The sequence below is a fragment of the Neovison vison genome, chromosome X (assembly GCF_020171115.1).
Source record: "Neovison vison isolate M4711 chromosome X, ASM_NN_V1, whole genome shotgun sequence".
NCBI lineage: Eukaryota > Metazoa > Chordata > Mammalia > Carnivora > Mustelidae > Neogale > Neogale vison.
In genome coordinates, this window is record NC_058105.1 from 15,539,992 (window position 1) to 15,559,818 (window position 19,827).

At 51.9% G+C, this 19,827-nt stretch overlaps 2 protein-coding genes across 12 annotated transcripts in view; one reads left to right on the forward strand and one right to left on the reverse strand.

Annotated features, from left to right (window-relative positions):
- MAP7D3 (MAP7 domain containing 3) overlaps positions 1–10,872 on the forward strand; it is a 30,069-nt gene extending 19,197 nt beyond the window's left edge. For 4 of the 6 annotated variants that reach the window (XM_044234286.1, XM_044234288.1, XM_044234291.1 and 1 more), the window contains 8 exons: positions 1,244–1,373; positions 2,713–2,845; positions 3,859–3,963; positions 4,938–4,991; positions 6,220–6,322; positions 7,351–7,549; positions 8,598–8,643; positions 9,460–10,872. In XM_044234286.1, the coding sequence (XP_044090221.1) occupies positions 1,244–1,373; positions 2,713–2,845; positions 3,859–3,963; positions 4,938–4,991; positions 6,220–6,322; positions 7,351–7,549; positions 8,598–8,643; positions 9,460–9,522 (833 nt within the window). In that variant the 3' untranslated portion in view covers positions 9,523–10,872. The remainder of the gene's footprint in view (positions 1–1,243; positions 1,374–2,712; positions 2,846–3,858; positions 3,964–4,937; positions 4,992–6,219; positions 6,323–7,350; positions 7,550–8,597; positions 8,644–9,459) is intronic. The other 2 variants (XM_044234290.1, XM_044234292.1) reach the window with 2 other exon arrangements.
- A 1,573-nt stretch (positions 10,873–12,445) lies between these two features.
- Positions 12,446–19,827, reverse strand: part of FHL1 (four and a half LIM domains 1) — a 60,935-nt gene continuing 53,553 nt past the window's right edge. For 2 of the 6 annotated variants that reach the window (XM_044235151.1, XM_044235149.1), the window contains 6 exons: positions 17,039–17,220; positions 16,540–16,714; positions 15,793–15,962; positions 15,146–15,332; positions 14,318–14,517; positions 12,446–13,922 (listed from right to left, as the gene is read on the reverse strand). In XM_044235151.1, the coding sequence (XP_044091086.1) occupies positions 13,839–13,922; positions 14,318–14,517; positions 15,146–15,332; positions 15,793–15,962; positions 16,540–16,714; positions 17,039–17,194 (972 nt within the window). In that variant the 5' untranslated portion in view covers positions 17,195–17,220 and the 3' untranslated portion in view covers positions 12,446–13,838. Of the gene's footprint in view, positions 13,923–14,317; positions 14,518–15,145; positions 15,333–15,792; positions 15,963–16,539; positions 16,715–17,038; positions 17,221–18,416; positions 18,438–18,502; positions 18,578–19,827 lie in introns of those variants that run through there. The other 4 variants (XM_044235150.1, XM_044235152.1, XM_044235153.1 and 1 more) reach the window with 4 other exon arrangements.

Below are 19,827 nucleotides of genomic sequence, written 5' to 3' on the forward strand. Positions count from 1 at the left end.
TTTTTTAAAGATTTTATTTATTTATTTGACAGACAGAGATCACAAGTAGGCAGAGAGGTAGGGGAGAAAGCAGGCTGCCTGCCGAGCAGAGAGCCCGATGCGGGGCTCGATCCCAGGACCCTAGGATCATGACCTGAGCCGAAGGCAGAGGCCTTAACCCACTGAGCCACCTGGGTGGCATAGTCAGTTAAGCATCTGATTCTTGGTCTGGGCTCTGGTCCTGAGATTGAGTCCCGTGGCAGGCTCTGTGCTTGGCATGGAGTTTGCTTGGGATTCTCTATCTTCCCCTGCCTGCCCTCCCCTCAAATAAATAAACCTTAAAAAAAACAATAAAAGCACTGCTTGGATGAGCTCTAGGTGATCCCTGGGGTCCCGTCCAGCTCTGATAGCGGATGGTTCCGTGAATGGCCATAAGGTGTTGTCCATCCTTGGAGAGAGCACATCTGGCCATTTGTGGCCCTGCAGGTGTCCATAAAGAGTTGACAGTCATTTCCATACGTGGACCATGACATTTTAAATATACTAGTAAATTCTTTTTTGAAGGATTTCCACGGTGATTTTTTAAAATCCTAGGAATAATCTTTTTATTACAAATTATTCATTCCTGATTCCTTAAGATCCTTGCTGTTATATGTGATCTATTTAAAATAGTCATTATGTGGACTGAAATATTATAGTATGCCTCTGCGTGGTCTCCTTATTTTACTGATAGTCTTGGTTTCTTTGGTTATGTAGTTTGCCACTTTATGATCAGTCAGATACAGTTTACTATTACCATGTTCATCTAAACAATAATTATTTAGTAAAAATTCCGCACAAATTTCAAAATGCATGCTGGATTTATTTTTTTCTTTAGTCAGGTTATTTGTATGCTTCATATAGACTGAGCATAAGTTTGTCTTCCTCAGTATTCACTGTGTCTTCATCTTTGTCCCCCAGAAGGTCACTTTAGTCTGATGTCTCTCAAAGCGGCTAAACCAAAGTGGGAGTACATTATTTCATTTGGAGCAAGTAGTTAACAAGAGATAAACTGCTACTTATGTTATTGGGAGTCGGGTTGGGTTTTTGAACCAAACCTGTTCTGTTGTAACCACTTACTTATACGTTGCTAATTACTTATAAATTTTAGACCATGGGCTTATTGTTTGGGTTTTTAATGTTGTTGGTTGTCTTGCACCTCTTTATTGGACTTAAGGGTGTTAAGTTCCCTCAGCTAACTGTTTTACGTGTTAATCTCAACTAGAGTCTAGTAATAAAAGCACACCAGGGACTATGAATGCCAAGGAGGCAACAAAAATTTTGGCAGAGAAACGACGGCTTGCTCGTGAACAAAGAGAGAGAGAAGAAAGAATACAAAAGGAAAGGGAACAGAGGTGAGCACAGATCCACTCTTTCCGTACTCTCAGTCTTGGCCGGGGCCCAGATTTTGAAAGTCAAAATGTACCTTCAGGTTCGATGTATTATAAATAATCAAAGAGTGACTGACTTTTTAGTGTGAATCAGAAATGACTTGTTGCCTTCGAAACAAATGTGGGAAGCATCTCCAGCAGAGAGGACACTGGTTTGTAGAGAGAGATGGTGTAGTCTGGTAGCCGTGCATCACGCGTGAAGACGTGCAAGGAGTCCAGCGCTTGGGTCAGGGTCCCACGCCGGCAGGAACACCCAAGTGGTCCTGCCAGGCTGTGGCTGTTGGCATTCACGGGGGCCAGCCCCTTTCTTTGTTTCGGAAGTCTTTAACTTTAGACTTTGTAAACCTGGAAAGTGTACTACCTCGTGTTTCGCTAGGACTTTCCAGTGACTTTTGTGATACCTGAGTGTTCACCAGGCCTTGCCGAAATGCTTTCCTGGGGCAGCAAACCTCGTGTACACTTGAGTTCATTCTAACTCCATCTCAAGGTTTCTTGACCGTCAGTCTTGAGCTCACTTGACTTAGGGCCCTGGAATATAAATCTCTGTCCACAGCCTGCACAGAATAGCTACAGTCCTGAGGTCGTTTGGAAGTAGTAAGTATTTGAAACGCAGTCACGTGCTTTCAGTACTCTTTATGTGGGTTTGGAAAGAAAGGGATGTTGTGAATAACAAAAATAACATGTTAACTTGAAGAACATCATTGCTTCGTGTAAACAGCTCATTTAACATTTTTAAAAGCCCTGCTAGTTTCCCCCATTTAAAAATGGTAAAATTGGGGTGCCTTGGTGGCTCAGTCGGTTGAGTGACTCCTGGTTTCAACTCAAGTCATATCTCAGCCTCAGGTTGGGCTCTGTGCTGAGTGTGGAGCCTGCTTGGGATTCTCTCTCTCCCTCTCCCTCTGCCCCCCCACCTCATGCGTGCGTGTGTGCAGCCTCTAGAATAGACTGGCTGCCTCAGTTGGGGCACCATGTGACTCTTGATCTCGGGGTCGGGAGTTTGAGCCACATGTTGGACTTTAAGATGACTTAAAAATGCGCATAATGGGACGCCTGGGTGGCTCAGTTGGTTGGACGACTGCCTTCGGCTCAGGTCGTGATCCTGCAGTCCCGGGATCGAGTCCCGCATCGGGCTCCCAGCTCCATGGGGAGTCTGCTTCGCTCTCTGACCTTCTCCTCGCTCATTCTCTCTCTCTCTCAAATAAATAAAATAAAATCTTTAAAAAAATGCGCGTATTACTGTCAGCTGTATATGGTAGAGACTGAGACAAATGCTAAGAGTTGTTTGAATGTGCTGTGTTATTAGCAAACCGAAGGACGCAGCAGAGAAAGCAGCGGAAGTCCAACGAGAAGAATTCGCGAAACTGGAAGATGGGCAACAACAGAAGGAAATGAAGGAAGGATCTCCAGATCTAGAAGACCAGAAAGTGTTACTACAGGTTTGCTGGCTCTCCACTTTATAAGAGGTTGAGGACCAGATTCTGAAATTCATTTAAAACCCAAGGCAAAAATCTGTTTTCCCCCATAAAGATGATGAACAGATGCAGCCTTGTGTGGCTGTGTTTTTCCATTATCATCTAGCTGCTACCCGGGGCCACTACAAGTCATTCCCAGCTACCCTTGGCAAAATTCTAGAATATCTTTCAAGTGAAACAGAAGCAGAAAGCTGAAAATTATAAATTATTAGTTTTTTAATTTTGTCTAGATAAATAGCATTGCAACTCGGTTTCAGGAAGTCCCATTGCTCGCACAGATTAAGTGTGCTACGTGAGTTTTCCCAGTCCTGCACTCTGTGGCACTCACAGCTGCACTCCACATACCCCCCAACAGAGACGATAAAAATTATGAGTGCCTCCAAAACTTTAAAGTCCTCCAGTTCCCCAGTAAGAGTGTCTCACCCATGCAAATTCAAATCCTCTGGTGAATAAGTCCACAAACTGAGCTCAGACTGTACACTCACTTTGAATTGCTAACACAGCCTACTTAATATTCCAGTTTTAGTGTATCACTTAATAGAATCAGTTGTGTGTCGCATAAGCGGTTGTGTGCATTTGCATTCCCCGGGAAGCTGTCTTTAAGGATCCTCTCCATGCTTTCGAAAGGTGTGAGACTTTTGGCTCCTGTTGCTGTGTTAATGGATAGCTGTATAATTGCTGATTTGGGGACCATAGTGGCCTGATAACCACGGTGCTGGAATGGTGACCCTGAGGTCCTGGAAGGGACAGACATGGCTTCTAAATCTTCAAGACGATGGTTAGCCTGGTTTTGTGCATTTTTAGCTGATGTTTTGAAAAGTCAGAATTCATGAATGTTGTGTGTATAGGTACTTGTCAATCAGAAGGTTACATTCTTTTATGCTGGATAACCTTTAACTGTTTAACTTTCTCAGCTGTTGTTCTCAGTTATCACTTGTATATTGAGAGTAAGTGGTATTTTTATGCAAATTTTCTAGAAAGGGGACGCCAAAATAAAAGCTCAGGAGGAGGCTGACAAACGCAAGAAGGAACAGGAGAGAATTATGTTACAGAATTTGCAGGAGAGATTAGAGAGAAAAAAGGTACTGTTTCTGTTTTGGGAGTTTGGTTCTTTTCGAAAACAATGTTGGGCACATGATACCAAAACATGTTCTTCAAAATCACAAGTAAGTGGTATGTTAGCCTCTGGTGGTTTTCCCGCTGCGGCTCTCTTCTTCCTTATCCAAGGATCTCACCCTTCCTATGTAGAAGGGTCTCCTCTTGCTGACCTGACCTCTCCGTGGCAGACCACTGATGACCAGTACAGTGACACAGCGGTATCACAAACCTTTGGGAACAAAGCTCCTTTGAGCAGAATCACTCTGGTCCCGGGAGGGGTTGGTGGGAGCTAGTGTCTTCTGGACTGGGCTGGAAACCGTAGCAGCTGAGTGGGAGGGAGCACCAGGTGCAGGCATCTCTCAGAGGCCGAGGTGTAGTCTGTTTGTCACGTGGGACCTCACTTTGTGCAACTCTGTTTGGCTCGTCTGGGACCAGGAGGCCCCAGTCCAGGCTGCAAGGCCTGTCTGTCTGTTGGGAGTGGCTCACCCTGAGGAGGCCAGGTGTGCACCAGGGAGGAAATTCTTTCCCTCGTGTGTGTGCTCTTTGCAGCCTCAGCCTTCTGACAATGTTACATCATTGGGGTGCATTCTTTTTGTTACTATCCGCTTCAGTCATGATCTGTTCAGACTAAAACATTAAAAAGTCCTAACTGGCTCGCAGTATGTGCTTTTAAGTCATGAATTTCTGAGTCTACAAAATGAGGAGTGAAAGGTAATTGGATTTCTGGGTTAAGACGGCTAGTTCGGCTGCTATCCCTCCAGATGTTTTCAGGGTGACTGACGTTGGGATTGGGAGAGCCCCTGGCGGCCGCCCTGAGCTCTCAAAGTGGTGAAAGCTGTGGCTTGGGACCAGTTCTGGTGTGTCTGCTTGTGGAAAATGGAAGTAATCAACTTCCTCGGGACTGTTGGTTTGTTTTTAATCTGTTTTCACGTTTGAATTTTTATTTTCCTTTAAATAGAGAATTGAGGAGATTATGAAGCGGACAAGAAAGACAGATTCGAATACCGCAAAGGTAGTCTATGTGTCCCCACCAGCAGTGCGTAAGAAGTCCTGTTGCTTCAGCTGCTTGCCGCCTTTCGGCCAGTCTGGCGGTAACGCGAGCATCACGCGTGCGTGTCCCTCATTATGGGAGGTGGAGCACGTTCTGTCCTTAACGAGCTGTCCTGCTTTCTCTTGTGCGAGATGCTTGTTCGGGTCTGTGCCCAGAGCCTTTGGGCTGATACTGTCTTTCTCTCACTGACTTGTGGTTCTTCCCCTGTTCTGGATGCTCCTACTTTCCTGCTCGTTTGTGCTGCATGTGTCCTCTGCCCGTTCACGGCCTGTCTTAAGGCGTGGCCTCCTGCTGCACAGAAGTTCTTAATTTGCACACTACCGAGCTGATTGGTAGTTTTTGATGATTAATGAACTCGAGTGCCTTTTCATCTACTTTTTGGCCATTTGGAGATCTGCTTTGGTGAAGTGCCTTGTCAAGTCCTTCGTCCATGTTTCCATTCACCGGCTTGCTGCTTACTGTCGTGTAGTTTTTACCTCCTCTGCTTCTGTGCATGTGTAGGTATTGCTCTAATTTGCCTCATACTCTCATAATGCTTTTTGATGAACAGACGTTCATTTTCATGAATTCAGATTCAGTTTTTTCCTTTATGGTAAGTGCTTTTGGGGTTGCTCTCACAAGTATTTGCTTACCCCAGCATCCTGTCTTTTGAGGCATCAGATGCCTCTAAGGCCTTTTCCCTCCAAATTCTGTGCCCTTTACCCTTTGTCCTACCACACTGGTATTTTAGCTCTTTCCAGTTCCCCAGTGTGGTCATTCATATCGTGGCACTGTAGAATACAAATGTCCTTTCTGGAAAGTGCAGCGAGTCACCATCTGAAAGATCAGTTAGCCTGCTGGCCTGGGAAGTTTCCCCTTAAGAGACAGCCAAGAATATTTTTTTAGCTGTTCCATCATTTGGCCCTACCTTAGCTTAGTCCGGACCCTGCATCCCAACCTAGAGCCATGGCCCCCTTGGCTCCCACTTGGGGAAGTCTTTCATTCCTGAGTGTCTTTCCCTAACCGAAAGACACAACTAGGGCCAGCTCTTCTGTTCCCTGTCGTCTTTGGGCCCAAGACATTAGACTTTTTAATTGAAATGATGAAAAATAGCCATCAATCAGTCCAGCATGAAACCTCTTCTCTCTGAAATAGGCAAGTCAGGCTGACAGAATATTAGATGTAATCCTGACTTCTTTTCTCATCCTAGGCTGCAGAACCATTTGTCGATAACACGTACGAGGAGGACGAGGCAGACGATGAGGATGAGTCCGAAAGTGATGACAATTCGTTTGATGACCTGCGTCCATCAGGTTTGCTTGCCTTGTGAATTTTGTTAGTCACTGTGTAGGAGTTGGACTATCTGGGTTCATCTAGGGGCTCCTCTGCTTCTGAGCTGTGTGGCTGTGGGCAACTTCCCGAACCTCTCTGTACTCAGTTTTCCTACCTGAAAAAGGGGAAGCGAATGTGGTCCTCCTAGGGGAGCAGCAGGCAGCCCATTGGGAGAGGCTGATCCATGTCGTGCTGAGAATAGTACCTGGCGCGTAGACCACTCGGGAAAGCCTGCCGCCGTGGCGTCCGTTAGTCGGGTGGCGCTTGTGCCGTCAGGCTGCAGGTAGTAGCTCTTACCCGAACGCGAGGCTTAACGAGCGTCTCGTGGCTCCCAGCCTTGGACGGCATCCGTGATTAACCACAGGAGGAATGCCGCTGTGCACCTCCTGGAGAGAAACGTCACACCTGTCATGACCTGAGAACCCCCTGAGATGTGCGGCCGAGTCCCTCACGGGTAGGCACCGCCGCATGGCAGCAGAACTAGGCACTCTTTAATCCCACAAGCGGAAACGAACATGCATTTCTCTCTCCTGGGCTAGCTGGGATACAGGGAGGAGGAGACCTAGCCTCAGGGCAGCCCGTGGCAAAACAGGCACACGGTGATAGTGCCGCGGCGGCTTGGCCCGAGCGCGGTGAGAATAGAGAGTCAGAGCGGGGCCCAGGGGCACGGAGGAGGCAGCCCTGGAATCGAGGGTGAAAGGAGGCGGGATTGGCCAAGTGCCTGGGCAGGAGGAGGGGTAAGAGAAGCCTGCTGCCCGCTACCCTCCCGCCTCCCTACTCTTGCTGGCAGAGGAAGGAGGCAGGTTCCTCAGAGGTGGCTCCTTTGTGCTTTGAGGCCCGAGCAGGCCTGTGCGCCGGGCGGCACCCTGCACCCCAGCATCCTGCCGCATGGCCCCCCCTTGCCTGTAGGCGGCCACTGTGCCCCGACGCGCCACCATCACAGCCTTCACCTTCTGTTGCCTTCATTGTCGAAACTCCAGTTTTAATCTTCTTCCTTTTGTTTTCCAAGCCTTTATAAATGGCATGGATTCATCCACAAAACTCAAAACACATTTTAAAAACATGAAGAAGAACACTCCCAAGCTGGTGTTTTTAGACGCCACTTCTGGCCAAGTCCGTAGAGAGACAAAAACATTTTTTAATGGCGACATGAAAAACTCCAGACAAAAAAGTGCGAAAGACCCTTTGGCGCAGGCAAAGGGTACCAGGTGAGTCACTCAGCAAAAGCTTCTCAGAATAAACTTGGTGGGAGTCACACACAAGATTACTGACTGAGCGCTTAAGTTTTTACTAAGCACTGTGTCAAGTACTTCCAGAAGTAAATTGATCCCCACAGCAGCCTTGCTAGGTAAGGGCTATCATCTTCACTTTTACAGACGAGGAAACTGAGGCACGGAGAGTCGAGGGGCCTTATTTGCCCAACATCCCATTGTGATAAGGCAGAGCCCACATTCAAACCAGATACATCCGGCCCTAAGCTGTGCTTTTGTGCACACTGGTGTTGCTCCTAAGATCTGGGAGGGGGGCACTGAGTGACTGCCGCATACCATGTTTGATGTTGCCTGTTCCGATGCTCGTTGCAGCTCTGACTTCGGGTGTGGATGTCGTTTTACATGTGGGGAAACTGAGGGCAGGAGTTAGGTTGGGAGAGTGGCAGTAGATTCTCAGGAAGGCTCCCTGGGGATTGCCTAAGAAGAGGTGAGCCTGGGGTGCCTGGGTGGCTCAGTCATGAAGCATCCGCCTTCTGGCGCAGCTCATGATCCCAGGAAGCCTGCTTCTCCCTCTCTCACTCCCCACTGCTTGTGTTCCCTCTCTCGCTCTGTTTCTGTGTCAAATAAATAAAATCTTAAAAGACACGCGCCTCCAAGGCCAGCGTGAACACAAGGGGCCAAGAGGCTTAGTGATGGGCTGGACTGAGCCCTGGAGCCGGGAGAGCCGGTCTGTCTTCACTCCATGGTTCTGGCCACGTCCTAGGTCCACGTGAAGTGGGGGATGGGGCTTCTGCAGGCCTGTGTGCTCAGCTGCTCCTTGGCCTTGCTTAGTGTTTGCTGAACCCTGGGACTTGGCAGGACACAATTTGGAAACCAGTGTGTTCTGTGATTTCCAGGGTCTCTTCCCGCTTTCCCTTGCTAGGATTCTGAAGGATAAGTTACTTATCCTAAGTTACTTATCCTTCATTTAAGGATAAAGCTTCTTTCAGGACAAAACCCTGGCTTTGGGATAGTCAGGGTTCTAACCTAAGCATCTCTTTTCCAGATCGCCCACCAAAAGAATGACTAGCCGTGCGGCCAATACCAGAAAGGCAAGTGAAACCTGTAGCACCGTGGGACCTTCCAAGAGTTTAGACCCAGAGGCACAGGAGTGGATCTGTGACAAAATTATTGACATCAGAAATGAGGCAGAGTCCCTTATGTCCAGTACCCCTCCTGATAGCCGAAAATACCATCTGAAAGGTTCCATGACATTCCACCAGAGTCCCCCGTTGCCTTTAGACGACAAGAAAATCAATTCTGTTCCTGCTTCATCGGGTAAGGCCTCCTCCTGTCTTTACCTTGCTTGAAAGGCAGTTGGCCATGAACTCTCCTACTTCTGGCTCTTCCCAGGCCTTCTTGGCACCCTGTAACTTTGAGGCAAGTAGGGAGACGATGGTGGGTCTGAAGGCTAAGGTGGATATCAAAGGGTCTTCCACTGGGTTGGCTTTGAGAGCATAAAGGGCTTGATTCTAGCTCTGATGCCCTGCCGTTCCTAACAGATACACAAAGTAGGTTCTCGTCAGTGCCCCTGGTACACCAGCTGCTTTACAGCATGCAGATAAATAATCATGTAGGGCGCAAGGTTTGTCAGCCCTTTGGACTTAGTCTCTCAACCTGATTTCCCAAAACCAAAAGGCCTTTCCTTTTCTTTCCTTTAAGAAGCTTTTTTTTTTTTTTTTTTTGCAATTGAGAGGCAACTTGGGCCTGTTTGGGGGTTGGGATCCTGGGGGCACTGTGTGTCAGGAACGATGGGTCGGGGAGGGGGTTGCCAAAGGTCCTGGACCCACCACGAAGAGAGGCTGGGGCCCAGCAGCAGCGTGACCGGCATCTGCTCTACTGTTCTTTTTCTTTTTCCCTCCGGTCAGATATGTAAACTTCGTGCAGCCCAGAAGAGAAATCATCATCTCTGGATCTTCCAGACACCCTAATTTTTCAGCCTCTGACTTGAACCTCACCACTAAAATGACCATCAGAAACAGGGAACACAACAGACAGACGCCTTAATGTGTATCATCTCAGAAGATGCACAATATCATCTTGACTCTTAACAACATCAGGGGTTCTGAGTAAAGAGTCATTTTCGTTTGCCTGTAAAAACCTCTGCTGTCTCATTCTTGTTTTCCAGCCGGGGTGTGTGAGTGCACAGCAGGAGTGCCTTTCGGAAGTGGTCCCTCTTTAAGTTTCTAAACTGAAGAGGAATTTTTCTCTCTTAAAATACTGCTTATTCTGTTTAGTAGTTACAGTACTTTAGAAATTGCAGAGCAGATGTTTGATCTCATAGAGACCGTATGGGGTGGGCGAGGGGTTCAGGATTGCTCCTAAGAGCTTTGCTGGGTTGTTTCTAATAAACAAGCAGGAGGTTGCAAAATACAGTAGGTCACATGTTACCGTTATGTTTGGATGTTCTTAACTCTGCCATCACCTGAGTGCACAGGCCCTGGCACCCCCCAAATGCTCCGGGTCCTAGAAAGTGCCCTCAGGACAGTGTTGGCACCTTCCGTGCTTATCGGTGTTACCTTTTTTGAAGTGCACCTTGGGGATTAATTTCCAAAACCGTGCAGTGTTTTCTGTTGTACCGAAGACCGTACGGGCTGCCGTGCTGCCGTCCGGCAGGGCACGTGTCGTGCTCCCAGCTGTTCGCCGTAGGTCGTCTTTTGTCCTTGTGCCTGCCAGGCCTGCACTTTGTTTACACACTCAGCCTTGGGATGTAGGGACCAGAGCTGCTTGCCTTGCCCTTAGCCGCTGGCTGCATGTGAGCACAGGAGCGGTGCCATTCTTTGGTCTCCGCGACAGATAGGTGTGCGCACACGCACACATACGCATGTGCATACACACTTGAGCACACACGTCCCGCACGCATGCAGAATAGGTTTCCTGAAATCTGTCAAATTCTGCTTACACACGCCCTCAATTAAAACTTGAATGCGGGATAGTCGTACTGCTAATGAGTTTGCTGGCGAGTCACAGTGAGTTTCAAGCAAGTTTCAAGCAAGCCTGTGTTTCTTTCTAGCCATCAGCCTTGGATCAGTAAAAGGAAGGGATTCTTTCTGATTCTTTAATTCTTGGGCATTCAGAGTACTGTACCATTGTTATGGGGTAGAACTTGGTGGCTTAGATTTGAAAACTATTTTTATACACTAGCTCTTTTGTGTAGAAGGCAGAGACAATCATCCCGACAGAGTTTCTGGTATTTTTCTGCACAAACGTCACATGTTGAAACACTGTTATACCCATGTTTGTATGTGTGCTCTGTGAAATAAACTTTGCAGATAAAGCAAGTTTCCTTTTATCATTCTTTTTTTTAAGATTGATTTTATTTATTTATCAGAGAGAGATCACAAGTAGGCAGAGAGGCAGGCAGAGAGAGAGAGGAGGAAGCAGGCTCCCTGCTGAGCAGAGAGCCCGATGCGGGGCTCGATCCCAGGACCCTGAGATCATGGCTTGAGCCGAATGCAGAGGCTTAACCCACTGAGCCACCCAGGCGCCCCTTCTTTTTCATTCTAATCATAAAACCCTTTCTGCTGCTGGTGTGAAGGTGGCCCTAATTGTTAACCAGGCTGTGAGTGGCGGCAAGTGGTGGGTTCAGTAAAAGGTGAGCGGACCCTCTGCTGTCCCCCCTCAGTCACCCAGGGGGCACAGAGGTGCAGATCTTCAAATTCTGTGCCTGTTTCAGGGCTTGTTACTCTCTCCAGTGGTGGCTCTTGGCTTCTTCAGGAGGCCAGTGGTCATAAAGTATTTTTCTCCGGGGCACGTGGGGTGTTCAGTGAAGTGGCTGCTTTGGGCTCAGGTCATGATCCTGGGCTCCCTGCTCATTGGGGAGTCTGCCTCTCCCTTTGTCCCTCCCTCCCCTACCTCACCTGCTCGGGTGCTTGCTCTCTCAATTAAATAAAATCTTTTTGCAGCGGACCCCGGCCCTGGCGTGGGCTGGAGTTTTGCAGACCAAGGGGGATAGGAAGGCCAAAGGGTGACACAGGATGGAAGATGAGTGTAGAAGCTAGGGCAGATGAGAGAAGTTAGGAAGGGAAGGGGCTGGGAGCGGTCAGTGCACTGGGGGTCCAAACACCAGCTTGGTGAGAATAAGGACCCTCCCTCCACTGGGTCCCTGAAGGAAGTCCCCACTCCACGCCAGACTTGTCTCCTCTGGGCTCTGCCCCTTACCGCAGTCTCCATAACCCGGCCAGCTCCCTTGGGAGGCGGGGCGGGGCGGGTGGGAGGATCACCCCAATTCCCCACCCCACCCTGCTCCCTTGGGGCTCCAGATGACTCAGCACTTCCGTGGTTTTAACTGCTCATTTCTCTAGGGAGACAGACACAAGGGGCTGTCACCTGTTCATAAAAATGCCCGTGGTCTCTTGCTGACAGGTTGATTCCCTGCTAACAGTCAGGTCCATGTTAGCACGAGAGCGGGCCTGCCCTTTGCTTTCGTGACTACGGCCTGATGCTCATCAGACCATTGCCCCATCCCCGGGCCGGCCACAAGGGGGAGCGAGTTTCTCCTGCTGGCCCGAGGGTGGAGGGAGCCCTTGACGGCGGGCGCTCCGCGGGGCACAGGGTAAGGGCAGCCTTCAGCTGCCATTCCCTTCCTACTCCCCGCCTCCCCCCGCCCAACCCCCCGTTTCTTTCAGGGATATGAGCATCTATGAAATGCTTCTTTGGGATCAGAGTGGGGTTTTGTTGTTTTTAACTCCATCCGAGGGCTCTTACAGGTTCTATCTTGCTTGGAATTCCTGTTCTATGCTGCACTGAATGGAGTCTGTGCTTGAAGGAAGGAAAACAGTCACTGGGGTTCTGGGATCCCCAGTCGTGTCCCCTTACAACAACCCCAGCGTCAAAATGAAAAGACCAGGCCAATTATTTATATGCTGCTTTATTTCTGTAAGGATACACTGAAACGTTAGAGAATAGCTAATGACAAAATGCAGAAATGAGGCGTCGGCTTCGCTAACCACTCCTACGAGAATGTTCGTATGCACTGGCATTATGTGTTCACTTGTGGTACTGTCTCATTATACTACGTCCTAGAACAATGTTGATGACAGTGTGGTGAGGTGAGACTACAAGGGCGTCCGGCTGGCCCAGGAGGGTGGCCGCCACGCCCCCAGAGATCCCGCTAAGCTCTGAGGGGCAGTCCTTTAAGAGTCATAAGAAGAGGGACTGAACGGGGCTCTTCACCACGGGGACCAAGAGCAGACAACTACTAACATTACATCACTGTTCAGAGACATCCTGTCGGGTCAGTGACCGTCCCGGTGGCTGCTCAGCTACCCCTCCCAGGTGTTAGGGTTACTTCTGTAGGATGGATTTCAAAACTGCAGGAACGCTGGAGGGGGCAAAAATATTGACATGCAAGTCTCCAAACCCATAAACTATGTTACTATTCATATTAAAACAAAAATATTGAAAAAATAAAAGAGAAAGGGCAGCTGGGTTAGTTCTGTTAAGCTTCCAGAAGCATTCGCGGTGACGATGTTCCTGTGCAACAGGCTCGTTCTCTCGGGTCTGCCTACACTTTGCAAATCACCTGCACGTTCCACGCTTGAAGTAGGAACGTTCAGAAAACACGCCACACAGGGAAACTGGAAGTTAGTATGGGGGGAGGTCAGTTTAGAGTTACTTAACAGCTAAGTTCAAATGTTAACTTTCCGGAAATTCCTATCAGTCGTTCGAAAGCACAAAAGAACAGAAGAGACTCTGATGAGCAAGTTCAACCATGCATTTCGCTAAGTTTGCTTTCTGCTCACCAAAGACGTGAGCAGCCGAGTTGCAGCGGCCGCTGCAACTCGCACGTGGCCCAGGGACATGGGGACATGGCGGGTCCCGGCTGAGCCGCGAGACGCAGCTCGGCAGGGGCTTCGTGGGGTGCGCCGCTTGCTCGCGTCACTAAGCAGCTACATGGTCAGCACTTTTCTGCTCTAGGATAAACATGCAGAAGAGTCGGTCTACCTAAGTGTGTGTGTTCTCACGGCAGCTCTGGAGAAGTGTACTTGGCCGCTAGATCCTAGCGCAAGCACCGTGCGCCCTAGTGGGAGTGACAGCGCAGAATGGGGGCAAAGGCAGGAGGAGGACTTCAGAGGCGAGAGGCCACTCTGGCCCGGGGGGTGGCGCTGGCCAGAGGGCGAGGACACAGAGAACAAGACTCGATTCCATTTTACAGGACAGGAGCCCCTGTCACTTTACAGCTTTTTGGCACAGTCGGGGCAATACACTTGCTCCTCGTGGAAAACAAAGCGCTTGTTGGCCAGGTTCACGGAGCACTTTTTGCAGTGGAAGCAGTAGTCGTGCCAGGATTGTCCTTCATAGGCCACCACACTGGAGCCTTTACCAAACCCTGGGGAGACAGCAAAGCAAACAGGGGAGCCGGCTGAGTGCGGGCGAGAGGCAGGCCGCCGCCTGGCCTGTTCACGTTCACGGAGCCGACAAGCACGCGGGGACCTCATCGGTCCGGCCCCCCCCCCCCCCCCCCCCCCGCCGCCGGCCGCCGCCTCCCGCACCGCGCACTGCCCCCCTCCCCTCAGTGCGCCGCCGCCACCCTGCTCCGGCTCTCCAGGACCTGAGAAGATGCCAGAGCTCGGCCACGAGCCCACACTCCCCTGCCACCACTACTGCCCCTGTGACGCGCACCGACCTCCCAGCATAACCAGTTTCTTTGATTTAGATCAGGGCCATGGCATCAAAGTGGCCACCAGGAGGCAAACTTGGGCTGTTCGTGGGGTGTGCACTTACCGGGCCTCGAGGAGCTGCTAAGCTTCGATTTTTTCTATAAAGAACCACCACCCACGAGGGACAAGTCCTCTCTCCACCCGGATGCCTGCCCCGGAGGTTGGCGCTGGGAAACAGGGTGAGAGGCAAGCGTTTCCCGTGGCACACTGGGGGCTTCCTAGCTTTAGTGACTGGGTGGCTCACTCTTGACACAGTCCTTTTCCCTGAGGATGGCAAAAGTCTTCTCAAATGTACATTTCAAGGCTCCCCGGGGAGATGGGAAAATTGGAGGCGGGGAAAGGGCCCAGGGCACGTGGACCGCGGCCGCGAGATGAGGAATGAAGTGATGAGCTCTGCTCTGATCGCAAAGCAGCTGCCCGCAGCGCCCCCTCAGCTAGCCCGCCGCTAGGGGCGCTCTAATCCCAGCTTGCCGCTCGCCAGCTTCCCCTCCCCCCACCTCTCCACCCCCCCACAACCCTGCCACCACCCACCCCCGGCCTCTCCCTGCCCCGCCCCGCCGGACCGCCCCCCCCCCACCTCACCGCTCCCCTCCCTGCGCGTGAGCGCGCACGGTGCCTGCCTGCCCGTGGCCGTGGCCGTGGGTCTCAGGCTCGTGAACTCCGGCAGCGTCGTTAGTCAGCAGTAGTCAGGAGGTGTTCTGTATGGCAAAGGCTAAGCTGGCCTGAGGGAGAATCCAAACTATTGGGGGGGGGGCCTTCGGGATCACAATGGCAGGGGGAGAGGACATTCTCTGGGGCCTTTGTGGATGAAACCGACGACGGAGGAAAATGAGAGATGGTTACCATGCGCAAGACCTAGCCTGGCAGACTTAGCAAGGACTCTTTAGCCTACCAGTGATGGGGTTCTTGCATCCAGCACACTTCTTGGCCACAAAGTTCTTGTAGCAATCCACGCAGTAATACTGGTCCTCCACAGCGGTGAAACGCTGCCCAGCCAGCTTCTTAGAGCAGGTAACACACACAAAGCACTCGGCATGCCAGGGCTGATCCTGGTAAGTGATTCCTCCAGATGTGATGGCCTAGACCAGGGAGTGTAGCACCGGATTCAGATTCAACAACCATTTTGTTGAATGCCTACTATGTGCCAGGCACTGTGCTGGGCGCTTTGGTATACAATATCTCATTTAATCGCCACAACAGCCATGGGAGGCAGGTGCCATTATTATCCCCGGGTTCCAGATGAAGACACCGAGGCTCAGAGAGGGCGAGCACCTGCGTGAGGTCGCGCACAGCCAACCAGGTGGCAGAGGCAGGCCTCTAGAGCTGGGGCCACCAGCGGCCTCCACAGTGAATGTGTCCCCGGACAGCGGGCCGGGGCCCGGGCGCCACTTTCTCCTGCCACAGTCTCCTCATCTGCAAACCGAGAATAATAATTCCCACGTCGCAGGGCTGTCGTGAGGATGGAATGGGATAGTGTGTGTGCAAGTGCTCCGCAAACTGTCCAACGCTTCTAGAAACAGCAGCCCCTTGACAACGTACCTTGTTGCACTTGACGCAATGCTTGGCAAATTTGGTCTCATGGCAAGTCACGCAGTAGAAGTCCTCCCCTTTAGGGAAGAAGCTTCCAGTCCCGATGACTTGCTTGCAGTTGCTGCAGGTGAAGCAGTCTTTGTGCCAGACGGTCTTCTTGTACTCCACGTTCTGATCTCCTGCGGTGGGGGGGAAGCCAGCGAGAGCCCCCCTGTCGGTGCCCTGCAAGGGGCTGCAATCCATGCCCCCCGCCACCCTGGGCCCTCCAGAGGGGAGGGAATGTAGGCCCCGCAGGTCTCGGCCTCGTGCTTCCAAAGACCCTCCCCGTGGGGGCCTCTCTCTCCACCAGCCTACCTACTAGGGTGGTGTGGACCCAGCTTCTATCAGGGAAGGAGTCCATGCCTGAAGCCCCGCCCCACGCCCCGGCCTTGGCGGACCTGACCTGGCTCAGAATTCCACCCTGAGGAGGTCGCATGCTTGGCTCACTCACTCTACCCAAATGAGAAAGCGCAACATACTTTTCACTTCTTTCTCTTGCCACAGACCGCTCTGTCCAGGGTTCTTTAGCTGCCGAGTGTGTGCGTGTGTGCGAGCATATATGTGTACGCAGATATACGTGTACGTATATGCGTGCATATATACGCTAAGACCTAAGTGCGGCTCACAGCAGCATCACCCCACCACCACGAGCCCCGGCATCAGCTCGGCCCTGTGGGCCTCCTCCCTGGCTGCCCTGGTGGGGAGAGGGGACACTACCTGCCACGATCGGCTTGAAGCACCCCTTGCACTTGGGGGCATCCTCCCGAGTGGTGCACTTGTTGCAAAAGATCTTGTTGTCCTTGGCCACAAAGGTCTCGTTGGCCAAGGGGTGAAGGCACTTGGCACAGCGGAAGCAGGTGTCATGCCAGTAGCGGTTCTTATAGTGAACCTCCTGGAAACCAAGCAGAAGGAGACGAGCTGCTGTGAGAGATGCTGGGGGTGCAGGGCCCCCCCCATCAAGCCCAACATCTCTGGGGCAGACTACAGGGACGACACAGTCCCTTACACCTGGAGTCCCTGAGGTGTACTTGTGAGACACATGAGAACACCGAGGCGAGGAAGAGCTACTGGGGACCCCCAGACCGGGGCCGGGGCGGTGGGGGGAGCTGGGGACTCACGCTGGAAGCCGGGGCCTCCACTCCCTCACCACCACATCCCTGCCGGCCCTGCCCTGTACAGGTGTCCCCCGCCCCACACACCGGGCCAGCCCGGTCACCTTGGAGTCGGCGCCGATGGGCTTCCGGCACTCCGCACAGGTGTTGGCGCAGAACTTGTCGAAGCACTTCAGGCAGCAGTGGTGGCCATCCTTCTGCACGTATTTCTTGCCCTGCAGGTTGTCCCTGCAGTAGTGGCAGTCGAACTTCTCGGTCATGGTGCCCACCTTGTAGCTGGATGGACCTGCGGGGGAAAGGAGGCAGAGCAAATGAGCCCAAGGAGGAGGGAGCGCGCTGCCGCCGAGGCTCCAGGGGACAGCTGCGCGGTGCCACCAGGGCCTGGAGGTCAGGTCCCCGCTGCCGCCGAGCCTGGCTGGCCACAGGCGCCAGGACCGGACGTCCTTCACTGCGACCCTGGGAAGAAACAGCCTCCCCACTGGCCGGGGATCAGAGTCCGCAGCCGGTGGGTCCCCGGGAACATGAGAGAAAGTCCTGCTGGAGGAGGAGAGAAGTGGGTCAGGGCTTGTGTTGGCCAGACAGGGCTTCTAGAAAGGTGTGGTGCCTTCGAGCCGTGGACGCACAGCTTGGGACGCGTGCCAGCCGCCGCTCCGGGAGTCAAGCTGCTCGGCAGCCCGAGGAGGAGGAGCCGCTGCTCCGCTCTCCCCACCGCCAGCCTCGGGCTCTTCCTCCCAGACCCCGCTCCCATCTGCAGGAGTCAGCACGTCGGACAGACAGACTGGGGCTCACTGCCCAGAGAGGAGAGGACGCTGGCCCCGTGAACAACCCTTATGGATCGGTTCAAAATGCCTGCATCTGACCCTTCAAATCCGGCAGAGCACTTTTAAACCCCAAATGGACCCTAAAGAGCTCCATCCAACAGAGGTCACGGAGCCCCGAGGCCTGAGCCATGACCCCGGAGAGGACTTTTCACAACAGCATTCTCCATCCGTACTGGCAAGGTCCGCCAGTGTGAGCACTTGTCACGGCGATGTGCCGTTCTGTGACATGCCAAAATCCAGGCCCCCCTTTGTTCAAGCAAGTGAGCCTCGAGACTCAACGAAGCATTTGCGGTTTTAAAAATTGCGACGTGAAAGTATGATTGTGGCGGGGGGGGGCAGGAGGGAAAGGGTTTTTAAAAGTGTTAGGCTGATCATTCCAAGAACCCTTTCCATAGCCTTCATATGGAACAACTCCCCTTGTCCCCAAGCCCCCCCCACCCCCTCCAGACCCCAGACTGCACGTCTGTAATCGCCGCGAGCTAAGGCACCCCGTTCCTCCGCCACCAGAAAGCTGCCAGATCTATGAGCTCCCGATTTCTTGAAACATATGCTAATTTTCCCCCGCTCCTCCTGAAAAGAACCGTACGTGGGTAAGTAGATAGCAATTATTTAATTTGCGTAGGAAACATGAGAATGGAGAGAATTTTCTCCAATTACCCACCAACACGGTTCTTGCGCTAGCGAATACCCCCGCGGAATGTAGCGAGGGAACGGGGCGAGATGAACGAGCAGCTGCCCGGTACTCACCGTGGCTCTTCCACTAGCTGAATGGCCCCGGACTCCCACTCTGGGTCCCATTCCCAGTTTTTTTTATACGAACACATGTCCAAGTTGTTTGGATCCCGTTGCCACAGACAACCAAATAGCACAGAGTGAGCTAAGGAAACCACACCCTGCGTCTCCGAGCCCGCCTCAGCCAAGGCTGGTGAACTCTCCCTCCGAGCTGGGCGCATTTCGGAAGCTGGCCTCCAGACAAAGCAGATCGCACCACGGATGGGTAGAACGTTCTGGGCCAGCTGCAGCCCCTGCTCAGGCTGGCCCTTGCACAGACCCCCTCATCTCCAGGGAGTGAATGACGGAAAGCAAGTGGGTAGCATTCTTGGGCAAAGACAGTTGCCTGAGAGTCGTGCCAGAGATCAGAGGTTCATCGAGACCAGAGAATGGTCCTTAGCGGCACTTTCTCCCCCAAAAGGCCAGCGGGATGTTCCCTTACGTAATCGGGTTAGAGAGGAAAAGCAGAGATGCAGGGGGACCGAGGCCCGGTCTCCTTGAGCAGCACGCTGTTTACCCAAGGCAGCTTCGAAAGTGCCATTAGCACACGGACAGTCACTCTCCTCTGCTCGGCCCTGCCGGTCTTTCACAGGCCACGCAAAATCCTCGTCTCATTAGCTTTTCCATATTGAAATTGTGCCCTCAACCAAGATGGACTTCCTTGTTAAGAGCCGAGTAGAGAAACCAAGTAAATGCCAGGAAGTTCAATTATCAGCAGCTCCGAAATGCCATTTGGCAGGAAATCAGAACTTGTAAGATTAGACGGCACCGGCTTCCTGCGTGGCGAGGAATCGTGGCTGCCTTAGGCCTTCGGAGACTATCTTCCTGGACCATATGGGGACATCCCTCCTCCTCCCTCACCAAAGTCCCTATTTAGCATAGAACTTGGAAGCACACTCCTTTTCCTATCATTCCTTTGACGTCTGCTGAAGAGGAAATGGCCTCCAAATATTTCTATATGTGACAGCATGGTGGCCTGACGGAGTCCCGTCTCGCGCTTTATGGCAGAAACTGGGGGTCAGTGTCCCAGAGAAAAGCACCACCAGGAAGCACAGGGAGGCCCCTTTAGGTATTCGGAGCTTGGGGGAGAAGGAGAACCACTACAGTAAGAGAGATCTTACTCCCGAGCCTCTTTCACTTGAAAACTACCTACTTTCAAATAGTCACGGGGCGCCTGGGTGGCTCAGTGGGTTAAAGCCTCTGCCTTCCACTTGGGTCATGATCTCAGGGTCCTGGGATCGAGCCCCACATCGGGCTCTCTGCTCAGCAGGGAGCCTGCTTCCTCCTCTCTCTCTGCCTGC